Source organism: Epinephelus lanceolatus, chromosome 19, assembly GCF_041903045.1.
Source record: "Epinephelus lanceolatus isolate andai-2023 chromosome 19, ASM4190304v1, whole genome shotgun sequence".
In the NCBI taxonomy this organism is placed as follows: domain Eukaryota; kingdom Metazoa; phylum Chordata; class Actinopteri; order Perciformes; family Serranidae; genus Epinephelus; species Epinephelus lanceolatus.
Genome location: NC_135752.1, coordinates 38,267,523 through 38,283,726, shown reverse-complemented (window position 1 = coordinate 38,283,726; position 16,204 = coordinate 38,267,523). Strand labels below are relative to the sequence as shown.

Genomic DNA, 16,204 nt, shown 5'->3' with positions numbered 1-16,204 from the left:
CGAGGAGGTGGAGACAGTGATGGTAGAGGGTGGGGAGGGGGGTGGCAAAGGGAAAACAGAGCTGAGGTGGATGGGGGAAGAAGAAGAAGAAGAAGAAGAGGAGGAGGGTGAAATAAGAGAATCGATACCTTCTCTTATTTCACAGTGAGGATTTAAAAAGCGAAGCTCCTTCACAATCGGGGGGCGAGGTGGCGGAGGATTGGCTGACAGCAGACGGCAGAGGAAGGAGCGGAGTACAGGGATGGGGTGGAGGGATTCCTGGGCTGCTGGTCTCTGTGGGATCAGGATCTGCAATGGCCCCTGAAACCTGGATCAGATGGGTAGCTGTGCTTAGGTGTTTCCTTCTGCGAGGTAAAGAGCTTTCTTTCACCTGTACGTTTAATACATTGCCTTCAGTTGCATCTGCAGGTGAATGATGATGGCAACATGGATGCCTTCCTGTTGGACCGTGGCTCACACTGGTCCAGACTAGATGGGAAACAAGAGTAGGTTGAAGATCTGCAGGTGGCTGCAGTTTGAGGTGGGGACTATAGGCGGCTGCAAGGAAAAATATGAATGAGACAAGCGATGGATTCATGTTTGTTGTGTGGGATCAGAGTGAGGAAACATGTTGCTGCAGCGAAGCTTCATGTCCTGTGTGCAGCACGTTAAATGGTCATGTTGGGTGGTTGTTATGTGCTGCACGTTCACTGAGTTCCTCATCTCTGGGTAGTGTATGCTGTGCAGATCAATCAGTGCAGGAGGCACTAAGAAGATGTGAAGATCATGTTTTGCAGATTTTTACTGTAAATATTTTGTAGCTGTTAAGTGCAGCTTGGCCACAGCTGCTGATGATTATTGTAGCATGTTAGCCAGGTAATTTGAATGAGATTTGAAGTACGCAACAAGAGCGCACGGTACAGTAGTTGACTCTTGGGATTTCATGAAACCTGGAGGAATTATACTCAGTGTGTTTGTAATTCTCGGCTTGCCTGTGTGCGTGGCAGACGTCATCTAATTCATTCGACAAGCCGGCGTGTTTCTTCAAATGTGAAAAATGCTTTGGTGCTCCCTGTGTATGTGTGTGTGTGTGTGTGTGTGTGTGTGTGTGTGTGTGTTATCTTATGTTATTATCAAAAGCAGAGATGAATCTCGTCGGGGGATCTTGTTAGCGCAGCACGACACTGTGATGTGTAACGAAGACATGATGCATCGGATTCTTGCTCTTAGATTTAATTGTGTTTGTCACCTTCCAGTGTGGCAGATACACATTGTTCCCATATCCTACCATTATATGTAGTTTTTCATGTGTGTCTTAGTGATCATGATAATTCATTGGATGTGCATGTTAATAGGAATTTAAAGTAGCTTTGATTTTCATAAATTAAACTTCACAGACAGACACTCAACAAGGACTTACAAAACCTCGTATACATAGATGGGTTTCCATGTGACGTCATCGTAAGATACTCATACACACCAGGGCAGAAAACAAACCAGTATAACATCTAACAAGGAGAGTCGCCAAAACAATATGTGGAAAAATCCTGTACAGTTCAGAGAGCAGAATTATCCATTAGCATGATTTGTGCTTGATATATTTAGTTTGTGCACCAACATAGGACATCGCGTGTCTGCTATGGTAAACAGCAGGGTGTTGATACATGCTAACAAAACTAATTTCCAGAATATGAGGGCCTCTGTGCGCTCAACATTAACATTAATTAAACACAACTAACATTAGCTTTTTCATGCTAAGGTTACTTTTTGTTCATATTAACATGACTTTTTAAACATTTTTCACATTACTTTAACGTTACATTTTCACGCTTACCTTAATTTGCATGGTATCATTACTTTTCTGCATGCTAACATGACTTTTTAAAATGCTAACATTTCCCTTTACATGCTAGCTTTAATTATTTTCATAGTAACATTACTTTTCTGCATGCTAACATTACTTTTTATGCTAATGTCACTTTTTTCATACTAACGTTACTTTTTTTATGCTAATGTGATTTTTTTGTTTATGCCAACATGACTTTTATGCTAATGTTACTTTTTTCACGCTAACTTTAATAATTTTCACGGTCGCATTACTTTTCTGCATGCTAACATGACTTTTTTATGCTATTGTTATTTTTTTCATGCTAGCTTTAATCCTTTTCATAGTAGCATTACTTTTCTGCATGCTAACATGACCTTTTTCATGCTAACGTTACTTTTTTCATGCCAACTTAAACTATTATCATAGCAGCTTTACTTTTCTGAATGCTAACAGTACATTTTATGCTAATGTTACTTTTTTCATGCTAACTTTAATCATTTTCATGGTCGCATTACTTTTCTGCATGCTAACATGACTTTTTATGGTAGTTACTTTTTTCAGGCCAACGTTACTTTTTTCGTGCTAATGTGATTTTTTTGTTTATGCTAACATGACTTAAAGGCTAATGTTATTTTGTTCATGCTAGCTTTAATTGTTTTCATAGTAGCATTACTTTTCTGTATGCTAACATGACTTATTTCATGCTAACGTTACGTTTTTTTTCCTGCCAACTTAAACTATTATCATAGTAGCTTTACTTTTCTGAATACTAACATAATGTTACTTTTTTCAGGCTAACTTTAATAATTTTCACGGTCACATTACTTTTCTGCATGCTAACATGACTTTTTTATGCTATTGTTATTTTTTTCTTGCTAGCTTTAATCCTTTTCATAGTAGCATTACTTTTCTGCATGCTAACATGACTTATTTCATGCTAACGTTACGTTTTTCATGCCAACTTAAACTATTATCATATCAGCTTTGCTTTTCTGAATACTAACATAACTTATTATGCTAATGTTACTTTTTTCATGCTAACTTTAATAATTTTCATGGTTGCATTACTTTTCTGCATGCTAACATTACTTTTTTATGCTAATGTTATTTTTTTCATGCTAGCTTTAATTCTTTTCATAGTAGCATTACTTTTCTGCATGCTAACATGACCTTTTTCATGCTAATGTTACTTTTTTCATGCCAACTTAAACTATTATCATAGCAGCTTTACTTTTCTGAATGCTAACAGTACATTTTATGCTAATGTTACTTTTTTCATGCTAACTTTAATCATTTTCATGGTCGCATTACTTTTCTGCATGCTAACATGACTTTTTATGGTAGTTACTTTTTTCAGGCCAACGTTACTTTTTTCGTGCTAATGTGATTTTTTTGTTTATGCTAACATGACTTAAAGGCTAATGTTATTTTGTTCATGCTAGCTTTAATTGTTTTCATAGTAGCATTACTTTTCTGTATGCTAACATGACTTATTTCATGCTAACGTTACGTTTTTTTTCCTGCCAACTTAAACTATTATCATAGTAGCTTTACTTTTCTGAATACTAACATAATGTTACTTTTTTCAGGCTAACTTTAATAATTTTCACGGTCACATTACTTTTCTGCATGCTAACATGACTTTTTTATGCTATTGTTATTTTTTTCTTGCTAGCTTTAATCCTTTTCATAGTAGCATTACTTTTCTGCATGCTAACATGACTTATTTCATGCTAACGTTACGTTTTTCATGCCAACTTAAACTATTATCATATCAGCTTTGCTTTTCTGAATACTAACATAACTTATTATGCTAATGTTACTTTTTTCATGCTAACTTTAATAATTTTCATGGTTGCATTACTTTTCTGCATGCTAACATTACTTTTTTATGCTAATGTTATTTTTTTCATGCTAGCTTTAATTCTTTTCATAGTAGCATTACTTTTCTGCATGCTAACATGACCTTTTTCATGCTAACGTTACTTTTTTCATGCCAACTTAAACTATTATCATAGCAGCTTTACTTTTCTGAATGCTAACAGTACATTTTATGCTAATGTTACTTTTTTCATGCTAACTTTAATCATTTTCATGGTCGCATTACTTTTCTGCATGCTAACATGACTTTTTATGGTAGAGTTACTTTTTTCATGCAAACTTTAATTATTTTTGTATTAGCATTACTTTTCTTTATGCTAACGATACTTTTTTCATGCCAGCATAAATTATTTTCATAATAGCATTACATTTTTGCCTGCTAACATTTGTACATGCTAATGATGATTTTTTTTTCATGCCAACTTCAATTATTATTATCATAGCAGCATTACTTTTCTGCATGCTAACATTACTTTTTTAAGCTAATGTTCCTTTTTTGCGCTAACTTTAATTATTTTCTAATTCTCTAATAAATAATTTTCTAATTTTCTAATAAATTTACTACTTGCACAGCAGCAAAAAGTAGTCAGACAGAGTTAGATATCAGCTGGTGAACATAGTGGAGCATTTAGCAGCTAAAGAGACAGATTTTTTCCTTTAGGAGTTGGTGGAGACCAAAAACAGAGCTAAAAGAGAGTGAATAGTGGACTTCTGTTACAAAACAACAACAACAAACAGTACACCAACAAAAGAAGAACAAGTTATGTAGGTGAGATTAAAAACCCTGGCGATCTTCTAAGGAAACTCACCTCTAAAGACTCACCACCTAAAAGAATAATAAAGCAGTGTCATAAAGCAAAGGGTCAACAAGCAAACATAAAAAGAGCAACGTAAATCAAGCAAAAACATACAGTAAATATAATAATAAAGTGGGAGTGTAAGTGTGTGTGTACATTCATCAGGTGGACACAAACACCAAATGAGTGATAATGTTGTTTGTATGTGTTCTGTAAGAAAGCAACTGTTCGCTAACAAGGTCACCGTATCAACTTGAAAGGTGAGATTAAGTCAGTGTTTTGTTTACAGCTTGTTTCTGCTGCCCCCGAGTGGCCAAAAATTCAGTCCTGGCAGGTTTAAGACAGGGTGTGACCTGCCTCCTCAAATAGTGTAAGTATTTCTGTGCACCACCAATGTGGTTTTAACAGAATAAGTAATAAGTTTTGCATCTCTGCAGAATAAAGATCTTTTTAGAGCAGTCGCAGCTTCAGAAAAGGCCACAAAGGGCAGAGAGGTGTGTAAATACTCAGCTCCAGAGACGAGCGGTCTGAGCTGTGGACATTGAGTCTGACAGATCCACAGTCTGTCTCTACAGCCAGATACAGGGTTTGAGTTTAATGTGGATGGGTGGACTGTAGGCTGGGGTGCATTTTTCAGAAAGTCGGCCTCGGGGAAAAAGCTGCTGGCAGGTGGTGCTGTGTTTAATGGACCAGAGCTATTTTCCTCTGAGCCGGTTGCCTCGGTGGCAGATTTGGTGCAATTTAGCTGTAGGCTTTCTCAGTCTGCCATCACACAGGACTATGATCGAGGGCAGCTGGCAGCCAGTCGCCCTCTTAGTGGTGCAGATGAGACATTTACTTTCTCTGCGGAGGCGACACTGACTGTGATTTTCAACTGTGAGCTCAATTAGGAGGCTTTCGAATTTAACAGGGAGACTACAGGATTGTTTGAAATTTCCCAGCGGCTGCACAGAGACCAATCTCTGTTGGATTTTGTTGAAAATGTTTTGACACCATCGTGGCAATTTGAGCCACCCAGCAGTGCCCACAGTTTTTTGTAGAGGCCAATCTTCCTGTATGATTGGCTCCATGTTTTATTCCTTATGCTGTAACACGAGGTGCAAACTTCATTAGTTAAATGGATCAGAGTGGATAGATGGAGGTACACAGGGACGGCAGAAAGCTAATTTCCTATGTGCTGTGGTTCGGTCGCTTGGTGGGAAATTGGCCGTAAGCCCAAGGGAACTTTGTTTGGGTTTGAACTCAGCGGTGGTCATTCCCAAAGTAATTTGAGGGAATGGAGCCATATTCAGAAAGAGATGTTAAAAGAGATGAGAAGCATTACATCTCATGTTGATAAAGTACTTCCTGTTATTCTGCAAAACGTAATTGAAGTATGTGGTCGTCTGCCAAGTCAGAGCCCAGTATTTTAATGTTCTGCTTTCAGGGTTAAGTGCTCAGTTTATTATAGTAAAGGACTGAAGTGAAGCTTATGTGGCTTATGCTGCTACTGGGCATCCGATATAATATCCACTGACATACACACACACACACACACACACACACACACACACACAGGTATCTTACAGACGCACTGGATGACATTAAAAACTTGTTTTGAAGCTCGATACCAAGTGGAGATATTATCAACATGCTCAGTAAGTTTACTAACTACTGTACTAAAATCAATTTTCCTTATGTGTCTGTCTCTGGTTGCCTGTTAATGTTGTTTCAAGCCCAGTTCAGAACAAAGATTCGTGGTGAACTGTTGCAGAACGTTGCAGGAAAAAGTTGCAGCGGTTTGGTATGGCATCTGCAGTGATGCAGGCGCTGCGCCGGACGTTCGTGGTGAAGAGGGAGCTGAGCTGAAGGGCGAAGCTTTCGATTTACTGGTCCATCTACATCCCAACCCTTACCTATGGTCATGAGCTCTGGGAAGTGACCGAAAGAATGAGATCGCGGATACAAGTGGCCGAGATAAGTTTCCTCCGTGGGGTGTCTGGGCTCAGTCTTAGAGATAGGGGAGGAGATCTGACATCTGGAGGGAGCTCGGCTGCTCCTTTGCATCAAAAGGGGTCTGTTGAGGTGGTTCGGACATCTGATCAGGATCCTCCTGGGTGCCTCCAGTTAGAGTTGTTAGAAGCCCCAGGGCAGACCCAGAACTTGCTGGAGGGATTACATATCTCGACACCTTGGGGTCCTCCAGGAGGAGCTGGAAAGTGTCACTGAGGAGACGGGCGTCTGGGGTGCTTTGCCTGGCCTGCTGCTTCCATGGACCATTGATTACCAGAACCATCTGGAAACATGGACAATTATAAAGCAGCAGCCAACGATGTTAGAAGACGTAAAGAAGGACTAGATTACAGTGAACAAGTTAAAGGAGCTGGAGTTGTACCTTGTATAATTGCATGTGACAAATAAATGATTGATTGACTGGCACATTGCAATAGGTGCAACTTGTCCAAGGTGACGTTTTCAGATGTCTTCTTTTGTCCAACTAACAGCCCATAATCAAAAGATATTCAGGATATAAAACAGATAGTATTTTCTATTCACATTCTTCTAGTAATGATCTCAACATCCTCATAACACAACATCATAACACCCTTGCAGTAAAGCAGCCGTCCTCTTTGGTTTATTCTCAGTTTATGCTGATCTTTTTAGTGAATACCGTCTGCTGTATTTGATGTGTTGACTCACAGCTCACTGAGCTGATGGAGGCAAATAAAAGACAAAAGGCTCGGCCTCCATGCATGTGTCAATCTGTCTGTCTGTCGATGTGTCAGATTTCATCTGTCTCTGTCTCACATTTTGCTTTATGGGGATTTCTGCGTCTCTATATATAGCAGTTCTTCGGTCAAGGACTTATTCCTCACAGGATTCAGTGAGAAAAACCACTCCATTTCCTCGCTGTAATTGTATCAGAGCACAAACTGCCTCGGCACAGTAAATAAGGTCGTACGTTACAGCCTCTGGAGAGCAGCTCAGATTTGAATCTTCAGTCGTGGTTGAGACGGAGCGCTGCAGTTTTAATACCTGTAGCTGCTGTTTATTATGTGCATCGAGGGAATTAAAGAGCCTCTCTGTGATTTGGAGCCTAAACTTGTTGATTCTTGATGTTGGATTGTGGTTTGAACACAGGGCTGAATCAACTTTAAATGATACTACTGAGAGATTTTACACATGGAAACTCTACATTTCATCCCCCTGGACAGCGGAGAGCAGCTACAAATCATTCCCAGAAAAACAGCTGTTGTATAAAATGTGACTGAATTTATATTTCGGTATGAGGAGGATTGTCAAACTCTCTCTTTGCTTTAGTTTAGTTTTTCAGCAGTTAACTATAAGTTATATATAAGTTAATGAAGCGCTGTGTTGTTGGCCTGAGGAGCCTCCAGGCTACTTTCACTGTCATACTGTACTTCCTGACCTCTACGGTTCATCTGCTGCAGCAGCTTGACCAAACATGCATAACCTAATCATGCACAGATGGACAGACTACGGGACACACAACACACACACACACACACACAACACACACACACACACACACGCTTTACATTTGACATTTCAGCTCCTCCTCTCTCTCTCATGTTAGCATGTTAGCAGCGTCACATTTGCAGTCCGTCTAATCCATCTGAGATTAAGTAGCCTGTGTCATGTGACTCACCTGAAGTCATACCTGTCTGCTCGTTAGTATGTGACTGATCACACACCATCACGACTGTTTGGAGAGATGGGTGTTGATGTCAGAGGAGGGAATGGCAGTATTGATCTTTTAGGGAGTGGATGAGCAATTCCCTTTTAATGCTGTTGTCTTAATGGACGTACAGATCACAGGATCAATGATGGAAGAAATATTCAGATCCTTTACTGAAGTAAAAATAAAACTTAACTGTAAAAACACTCTGGTAGTCATGCATTCAAAATCTGACTTAAAAGTACACAAATATTATCAGCAAAGTGCTTTAAGTAGCAAAACTAAAACTACTCATAATAAGGAAAATAGCAAAGTTATTTATATAAAGAATGTTATTAATATAAAGAACATGAACAAATCTGTCGCTGCAGTAAAGATATTTTATGTTATTGTTAATTTACATCAACTCTTGATTAATTAAATATATAAATAAGTGTCTGTATCTGGAAACAAGAGGAATAAAGAAGATTACAACACCAGAATTATTTTCAGAAACACTTGAAACTAGTCAGTTTTAATTTTTAATTTTTAATTTAATTTTATATACTTTATTAATCCCCCTGAGGGGAAATTAAATTTTTTCACTCTTGCTGTCAATTACACACCGAAAAGACACACACATGCACAACAGGCGCTCCGAGCAGTTGGGGGGTTCGGTGCCTTGCTCAAGGGCACCTCAGCAGTGCCCAGGAGGTGAACTGGCACCTCTCCAGCCACCAGTACACGCTGCATATTTGGCTGGACGGGGATTCGAACCGGCGACCCTCCGGTTCCCAACCCAAGTCCCTGTGGACTGTAGACTCACAAGTCAGTCTTTAGACGCTTTGCTTAACTAAAGACTGATGACTTTCTCCCTGATTTTGTTTAGATGGGCGGATACAATTTCAGAGTTTAAAAAAACTCCCTGCATTGCAGAACCAATAGTAAATCCGCAGGGCGGTCCTTCGGTGGCTCGCTGAACTCTTGTGCTTGTAAACATAGTCCCACTAGAAACACGTGTAGAGGTACAAAATGGCTCAGCCGTGCTCGCAGAAAACGCCGTCAAAGTTAGTGGATGTTTGTCGCGTTTGCGGCGACACATTCTCGCCAACTAAAAGAAACAAACATAATCTTTTACAAGGCCATGACTCATCCGTCCGGCCGGACTATAGAGGGAATCGCCTTGTTGTTTACAAATACGTCCGGGTAGAAAACCAGCAGAGCTTTTAGCTATATATATGTATATATCACATTTTTCACATCACTGTATCACCGTTTGGACTAATCCGATGTTTGTAAAGTCTATAAACACAATGATTGAACAAACATTACTATTTCTGTGTGCACGTTTAGCTGGGCTAACCATTAGCTGTTAGCTGTTAGCCGTTAGCGGTGTCTGTAATAGGTAATAACTCATTAAACGGTCTGTGAAAAAAATATCTTTTCCAGCGGATATCTTAGTTACAACATGATTGAGCTAGCACAGCAGTTTTGTGTTGCTATGTGTGGTATTTATTCAGTTTTGGGAAATCACGATGTCTAGAAAGCATCAGTGGCTGCAGCTGACAGGGACAGCTAACAGCAGCAGCAAAGCTAACATCAGGACGTCATCTGTTAAAAGCCTCCCGTTGTCGGATACGACATGAAACTACTCCAGTTAGCTCAATCATGTTGTAACTCAGACATCCACTGGAAAAAATATTTTCTTCACGGATGAGCACACGTTTGATAAAACAGAGTTTAATCTCTCGGCATCCATTTTCAAGCTCTCTGTGTGTTTGTTTCCTTGCGGACGAGAAAAGGGGGAGCGCACATTTCCGAGAAGGCGTGTCCATTTCAAAAATGCAAGAGGCGTTGCTTTGTTGCCGGCCGTTTTCTCCGGTGTGTTAAACACACTTTAGAAAGGAGTGTCCCCAGACTATCAGAAGGCGGAGATCTCTGATTGTCTGGTGGCGAGACTATATGGACTGAGCTACTTGCATTTTTAAAAGAGTTTGGAATATTTTTCACAGCACCAGCAGATTTATATTTTTCCTTTTTGAAAAGAAAATAGTATCTGAAGTGACTGATGTTTGTATTTTACTGATAAACAGTATTAATTCTTAGAACTCTCCAGTAGATAGTCAGCCAGTGCATATGTTGGTATTTTTGCTTATTGTGATGTCATTTCCTTGAGTATTTTCAAATGCTTCATATTCCTAAAATCTGTACAACCTGAACTAAAAGGCTATGTAAGTCAATAAATGTTAATCATTAATAAAGCATTGAAATCACGTCATAAATTTTGAAAATACAAAAATTAGACATGTTTTTTTGTGAAATTTGAAAAAATAAACACACAAAACCTACTTATCCAAAAGATTTCTAAATGTAGAAACGTGATCAAAATATTACTTGACACTTCATTAGTTATTTAAACTATGTACATATTTTAGTTTTTGAGATCTGCTCATTTTTGTGAGCAGAACATGTGCAGTAGAAATATTCCCCCATTGCCTACACTGGTATTTTTTGGTATTTCATGTCCCTAAAATGTGTACAGCCTAAAAGCTTAAAGGTTATGTGAGTCAATCAACTGTTATAATTCATAAAAGTATTGAGATTGTGTCATAAGACGTTCCTATTGACGCATGTTTTCAGCATTATGTGGACGTCTTTTAACGTAACGTAATGACGTCATCGCGAGCAAACAACATGATGGTGCAAAAGACCAAGGTCCTGGCTTTCTGTTGCAAAAAAACACGCCCTAGCTGCTATCATTTTTATTTAAGATCGATTTTTTATTTTAAACGGGATCATGTCTTTTAGCTGAGAAATTATTCTCTGTTTCCTGCCCAGTGTCTACAGATGGAAATGAGCTTATAGCTAACTCTGGTGCAGCTAAGATGCTGTGCACTGTCTCTGTTAAATAAATAAATAAATAAATAAATAAACAACTATTACCTTTCTTCTTTTACTGTCCTGTGTCTGTGCAAATATCAATATGGACTGAAATGATTTGATAAAAGGATTTAGTGCACTCAGTGAGCAATGCATCATGTTTTATAAACTGATCCCATGTTTTGTATGTAAAGTCTTAATCTTTAAAATGTCTTTAACGTTAGCCGATAATAAATGTAGTGGAGTAGAAGTATGAATTAACAGGAATATTAAGTACTATGAAGTGCCTGGATTTAAAGGCAACATTAACCACACCAAGGCTGAATCTTCAGTGTGTAGCCTGAGTCAGGATTTAGGTTGCTGGGGGATTTCAGGGATGTTGCTAGGTCAGTGGATTACCTTGTAATAGATCTGTAGGAGGGCAGCAGGACACACACACACACACACACACACACACACAAGTGTTGGCTTGTGTACGGGGGGTTTAATCCTTGAGACAAACATGCTAACTCCTCCTCTGGTTTGTAAGTAACGCTGGAAGCTAAAAATCTACATATTCTTAAACCCTTTCTTATCCCACTGAGAGTCTGTTTTCTTGTCTCCTCTCTTAGGCGTGAATAACAATGACTCCCATCCTCGCCGTTTGAACATGCTGCTCGGGTAGCGGAGCCGACCGAGAGGAGCATCTACCTTCTTCACACTCCTTCCCCTCTGGACATAAACACACACACGCGCGGCTCAACTCAAGCACAACCATGCTGATCAAGGAGTATCGCATCCCCATGCCGATGAGCGTGGAGGAGTACCGCATCGCTCAGCTCTACATGATCCAGGTGAGTGGTTTCTCTCCTCAGACATCTGTACCTGTTTAATCTTAAATGATTTGCTAAGGGCAGTCTGGTTCGTTAACGAAGGAAGCTGTAAATCTGGAGTCTTTCCTCTGGCGTTAAGGTTTGTGTCTGAAGCCTGTAGAGGTGGAGGTGGAGGTCAGGAGTTTAAAGTGTCATCGTGTCGTACTGTACCAGAACAAGAGCAGTGGATAACATGGTCAAAGGGTCACAGGGGCAGTGTTGCTCTGCAGACCAGATGGTGCTCCATATGCCCGTGGATTGTGTTTCATTTATTAGTTTTTGTGCAAATATGCACATTCAAAAATTCCACTGGAAATCACATGAGGAAGAAGTGCAAATAAGGTTTTAGTCAAAGTCACTTATCAGCCATAAATAAAAGAAAGCATTAGAGTTTAGTGTGTGTGTGTTATTGAAAGAGCACATTAATAATCGAGATAGCTTTGTTATGATGTGCATATTATATTACATGAGACTGAGGGTCGAGTCATTACGATAATTCTGTTTGTTGTCAGTGGAAATTATTTATTTTGATGTTTGCCGTCATGTTTTTGTCAGAGACGTCATTACTGAGCATGTGCAGATAGTAAGATAACTCAGTGCTGTTAGAACAAAAGACATGACTTAGGCTGCGTTCACTTGTAGTCAGGCAGACGGACAACACCGTCTGGACGACACGGGGAAAACAAACAAACAAACAGTCTGACAGACGGGCAGGACAGCAAAACAAAACAGGCACGACAGTATGAGACACAGAAGGCACTCCAGAAATACAGACAACAAGGAAGGAAGTGTTGAAAAGTTATTAATCAAATCAAAATACGTTTTTTTATTGTGTTGTTGTTTGGTTGTAAGTTTTCTGTGTGCTGCTGTCTCAGCCAGGTCTCCCTTGTAATAGAGATTATTGATCTCAGTGGGACTGACCTGGTTAAATAAAATGAATTAAAAAATGAATGTGCTTATGGAGCTTAGAAGAGGAGTTTTCAGGTGCAACTTTGCATCTACATTAGAGCTGCTCTTCACATGCGCCCTCTCCTACACTCAATCCCTCCATTTAGAGCAGACTAGATGTAACAAAGGTGTAAATGGCAAATGTAGGGGGCACCTGGTGGGTTAGTGGGTCCAATTAAGGCAAACCCTCCCAACCCCCAAAAAAGGCAAATTTATGGACGCAAAAAGTAGATTTCAGCCTGAAAAATATACTTGAGTGAAGAGTAGCAGTACAGTTTTTTAAAAAAGGGAACATGAAAAGGGCATTTTTACTTGTGTGTCACTTGTAATTCGTCGCTACCCTCCCCGGTAGTCGTCCAGATTAGTGTTTTCTGCTTGTGTTAGGGACAGGGTGTAAAATTAACACCCGCCAAGCGCCAGTGGCTGGTGAAAAATATGTTTGGCTGGTAAAGTTTTGGAGGTCACTAGCCAATGGCAGATGAGGTAAAAAGTTAATTTTACGCCCTGGTTAGGGAGCTACGTAATAACCAGTTGTAAATTCTGTCATGGAGGACAGCAAATAGGTTAAAATATTTTCACTCTAAACAGCATTGCAATCTTCTGTTACCATTCTTTGGCGGCTTCACCTAATTTCACTGTCTTGCTCTCGTCCACTAAAATGATATCCAGTTTGCCATCTACCATCTCCCTGAATCCATGTGAATGCAGCTTCAGTAGCGAAGAAGACAGTACATTAAAAATGTACAACATACAATTTGTGACACATTAAAATATCAAAGAACAAGAAAGGACAGGTTGAATATTTCCAAATACTTGTACTTGTACTCGTCTTCCTCCGCTTATCCGGGTCCGGGTCGCGGGGCCAGCAGCCTAAGCAGAGAAGCCCAGACAGTCGTCTCCCCAGCCACTTCCGTCAGCTCTTCTGAGGGAACCCCGAGGTGTTCCCAGGCCAGCCAGGCGATGTAGTCCCTCCAGCGTGTCCTGGGGCGGCCCCGAGGTCTCCTCCCGGTTGGACATGCCCGAAACACCTCCCAAGGGAGGCGTCCGGAAGGCATCCTTACCAGATGCCTGAACCACCTCAGCTGGCTCCTCTTGATGTGGAGGAGCAGCGGCTCTACTCCGAGTCCCTCCCGGATGTCCGAGCTCCTCACCCTATCTCTAAGGCTGAGCCCAGCCACCCTGCGGAGGAAACTCATTTCAGCCGCTTGTACTCGCGATCTTGTTCTTTTGGTCACTACTCAGAGCTCGTGACCATAGGTGAGGGTTGGAACGTAGATCGACCAGCAAATCGAGAGCTTTGCTTTCTGGCTAAGCTCCCTTTTCACCACAACGGACCGGTTAAGCACCTGCATCACTGCTGACGCCGCCCCAATCTGCCTGTCAATCTCCCGCAATCCTTCCCTCACTTGTGAACAAGATCCCGAGATACTTAAACTCCTCCACCTGAGGCAGGACCTCCCCCCCCCCGACCTGGAGTGGGCAATCCACCCTTTTCCAGCTGGGGACCATGGCCTCAGACTTGAAGGTGCTGATTCTCAACCCAGCTGCTTCACATTCGGCTGAGAACTGTCCCAGCAAGAGCTGGAGGTCACTGTTCGATGGAGCTAGGAGGACCATGTCATCCGCAAAAAGCAGGGACGGGATCCTCCCGTCACCAAACCTGACACCCTCCACCACTTGGCTGCGCCTAGAAATTCTGTCCGTGAAAGTTAGGAACAGAAAAAGGGCAGCCCTGGTGGAGTCCAACCCTCACCGCGAACAAGTCCGACTTACTGCCGGCCACGTGAACCAGACTCACGCTTCTTCGGTACAGGGACTGGATGGCCCTTAGCAAGGGGCCACCAAATATTTCCAAATATTCCCCTTTTATTGAGAGAGAAGCTCTCAGTGCTGGATTGACTGAAGTGGGATTTACCTCGTGGATGGAAATTGATGATCACGATTAATTCAACATTTTACCTTGATTACAATTAATGAATGATTATTTTGTTTTTTGTACTGTAGGTTTGTAGTGTAAATATGAAATATTTTAATGAAAGAGTGCATATCTTATCTTTGATGAACTCATTTCTTGAATCTTTTTCATATTGTGTAGCCTTTGTAAATCCTTGTGTCATCGAGAGCTTTCTGGAGGCACTTGTTGTTGAGCACTTGTCAGTCTCTTTCTGTTTTTTGAGCCGTGCGCTGTTCATATTCAGTGACGTGATTGTGCTCTGAGTGCTGAAACAGATTGGTGGTGTTACCTTTGGTCGCTGAAACAGTTTTTCCGCAGTGTTTACATTTGATTTTGTCATGTTAGGTGTCATCTTCACAAAAGCCAGAATGTGTCGGGGTGGAGTCACGTGACTACACACGCAGTGGTACATTTTTAAGGGGACAGAACAGGAAGACACATAATTACCGACATGGGCAAGATTATGTCGAATCGAGGTTCTGAATGTCGGTTTCGATTAATGTTCAATTACTTGCCAAGCTGTAAGTTGAGTGGACGTAAAGACGTTAAAATCTCTCTCCACTCAAACTGTCGGGATGTTTGATGGCTTTGGAAACAATAGTTTGATTCTTTGACAGTGATATAAAAGACATAGCAGATGCACATAACCAAAAACCATTTAAAAAAAGAAAAAAAAAGAAAAGCCATGAGCAACATGAAAACATCCGCACACTTTAGCTCCCTTAGGTGCAATTTACTGGCACATCCACAAGTGACGTTTCAGGCTAGATGCTTGTCTTCAGACTTGTAGCTGTGCCAATAAATTGTGCTTAAGGGAGCTACAGTGTGCAGACGTTTTTCATGTTGTTTGAAACATTTTTTTTAATCAAATTATAACACATTTCTTTGTATATTAGAAATCACATATTTGCCTCCAAGGCTTCATAATCTGCACAACATATGACACCATCTATCCCTAGAAAAACTCCCATAATAACCCCTTAAAGGCTAAAAAGAAATGTCAAGGACCTCACCCCTTTCCCAGAACAGACAGACGTGCAGTCGATGTCATTTGTATAAAATAAACCAATAAAGTAAAGTCATAGTTTAGACTATCAGGATAACAACACTATAAATAGATTGTAAACACACATGAAGAATGTATGAAACCAAATCTACGCCTGTGACCAAAAATACGCAGACGTGGACAAAGGAAGAATAAAAAAAAAAAAATCTTCAGCAAACCTCCTGAATATCAGCTTTACATGTACACACACACACACATACACACACATACATACACACACACTGCTGGACCCCTCCTCCTCCCGCTCAGCGTCACAGCTGAGTGCCGGTTGCCATGGTAACTGGTGACATCAGCTGCAGCATGGCAGCCGCTGCCATCATTTGTTTGTGATATGGGCGGAAAGAAGGAGAGGGAGACGGACA

At 40.6% G+C, this 16,204-nt stretch overlaps 1 protein-coding gene across 1 annotated transcript in view; it reads left to right on the top strand.

Annotated features, from left to right (window-relative positions):
• Positions 1-226: 226 nt before the first annotated feature.
• Positions 227-16,204, top strand: part of pitpnm2 (phosphatidylinositol transfer protein, membrane-associated 2) — a 62,106-nt gene continuing 46,128 nt past the window's right edge. The window contains exons 1-2 of the mRNA XM_078162253.1: positions 227-351; positions 11,635-11,856. Coding sequence (XP_078018379.1) covers positions 11,779-11,856 — 78 coding nt within the window. The 5' untranslated portion in view covers positions 227-351; positions 11,635-11,778. The remainder of the gene's footprint in view (positions 352-11,634; positions 11,857-16,204) is intronic.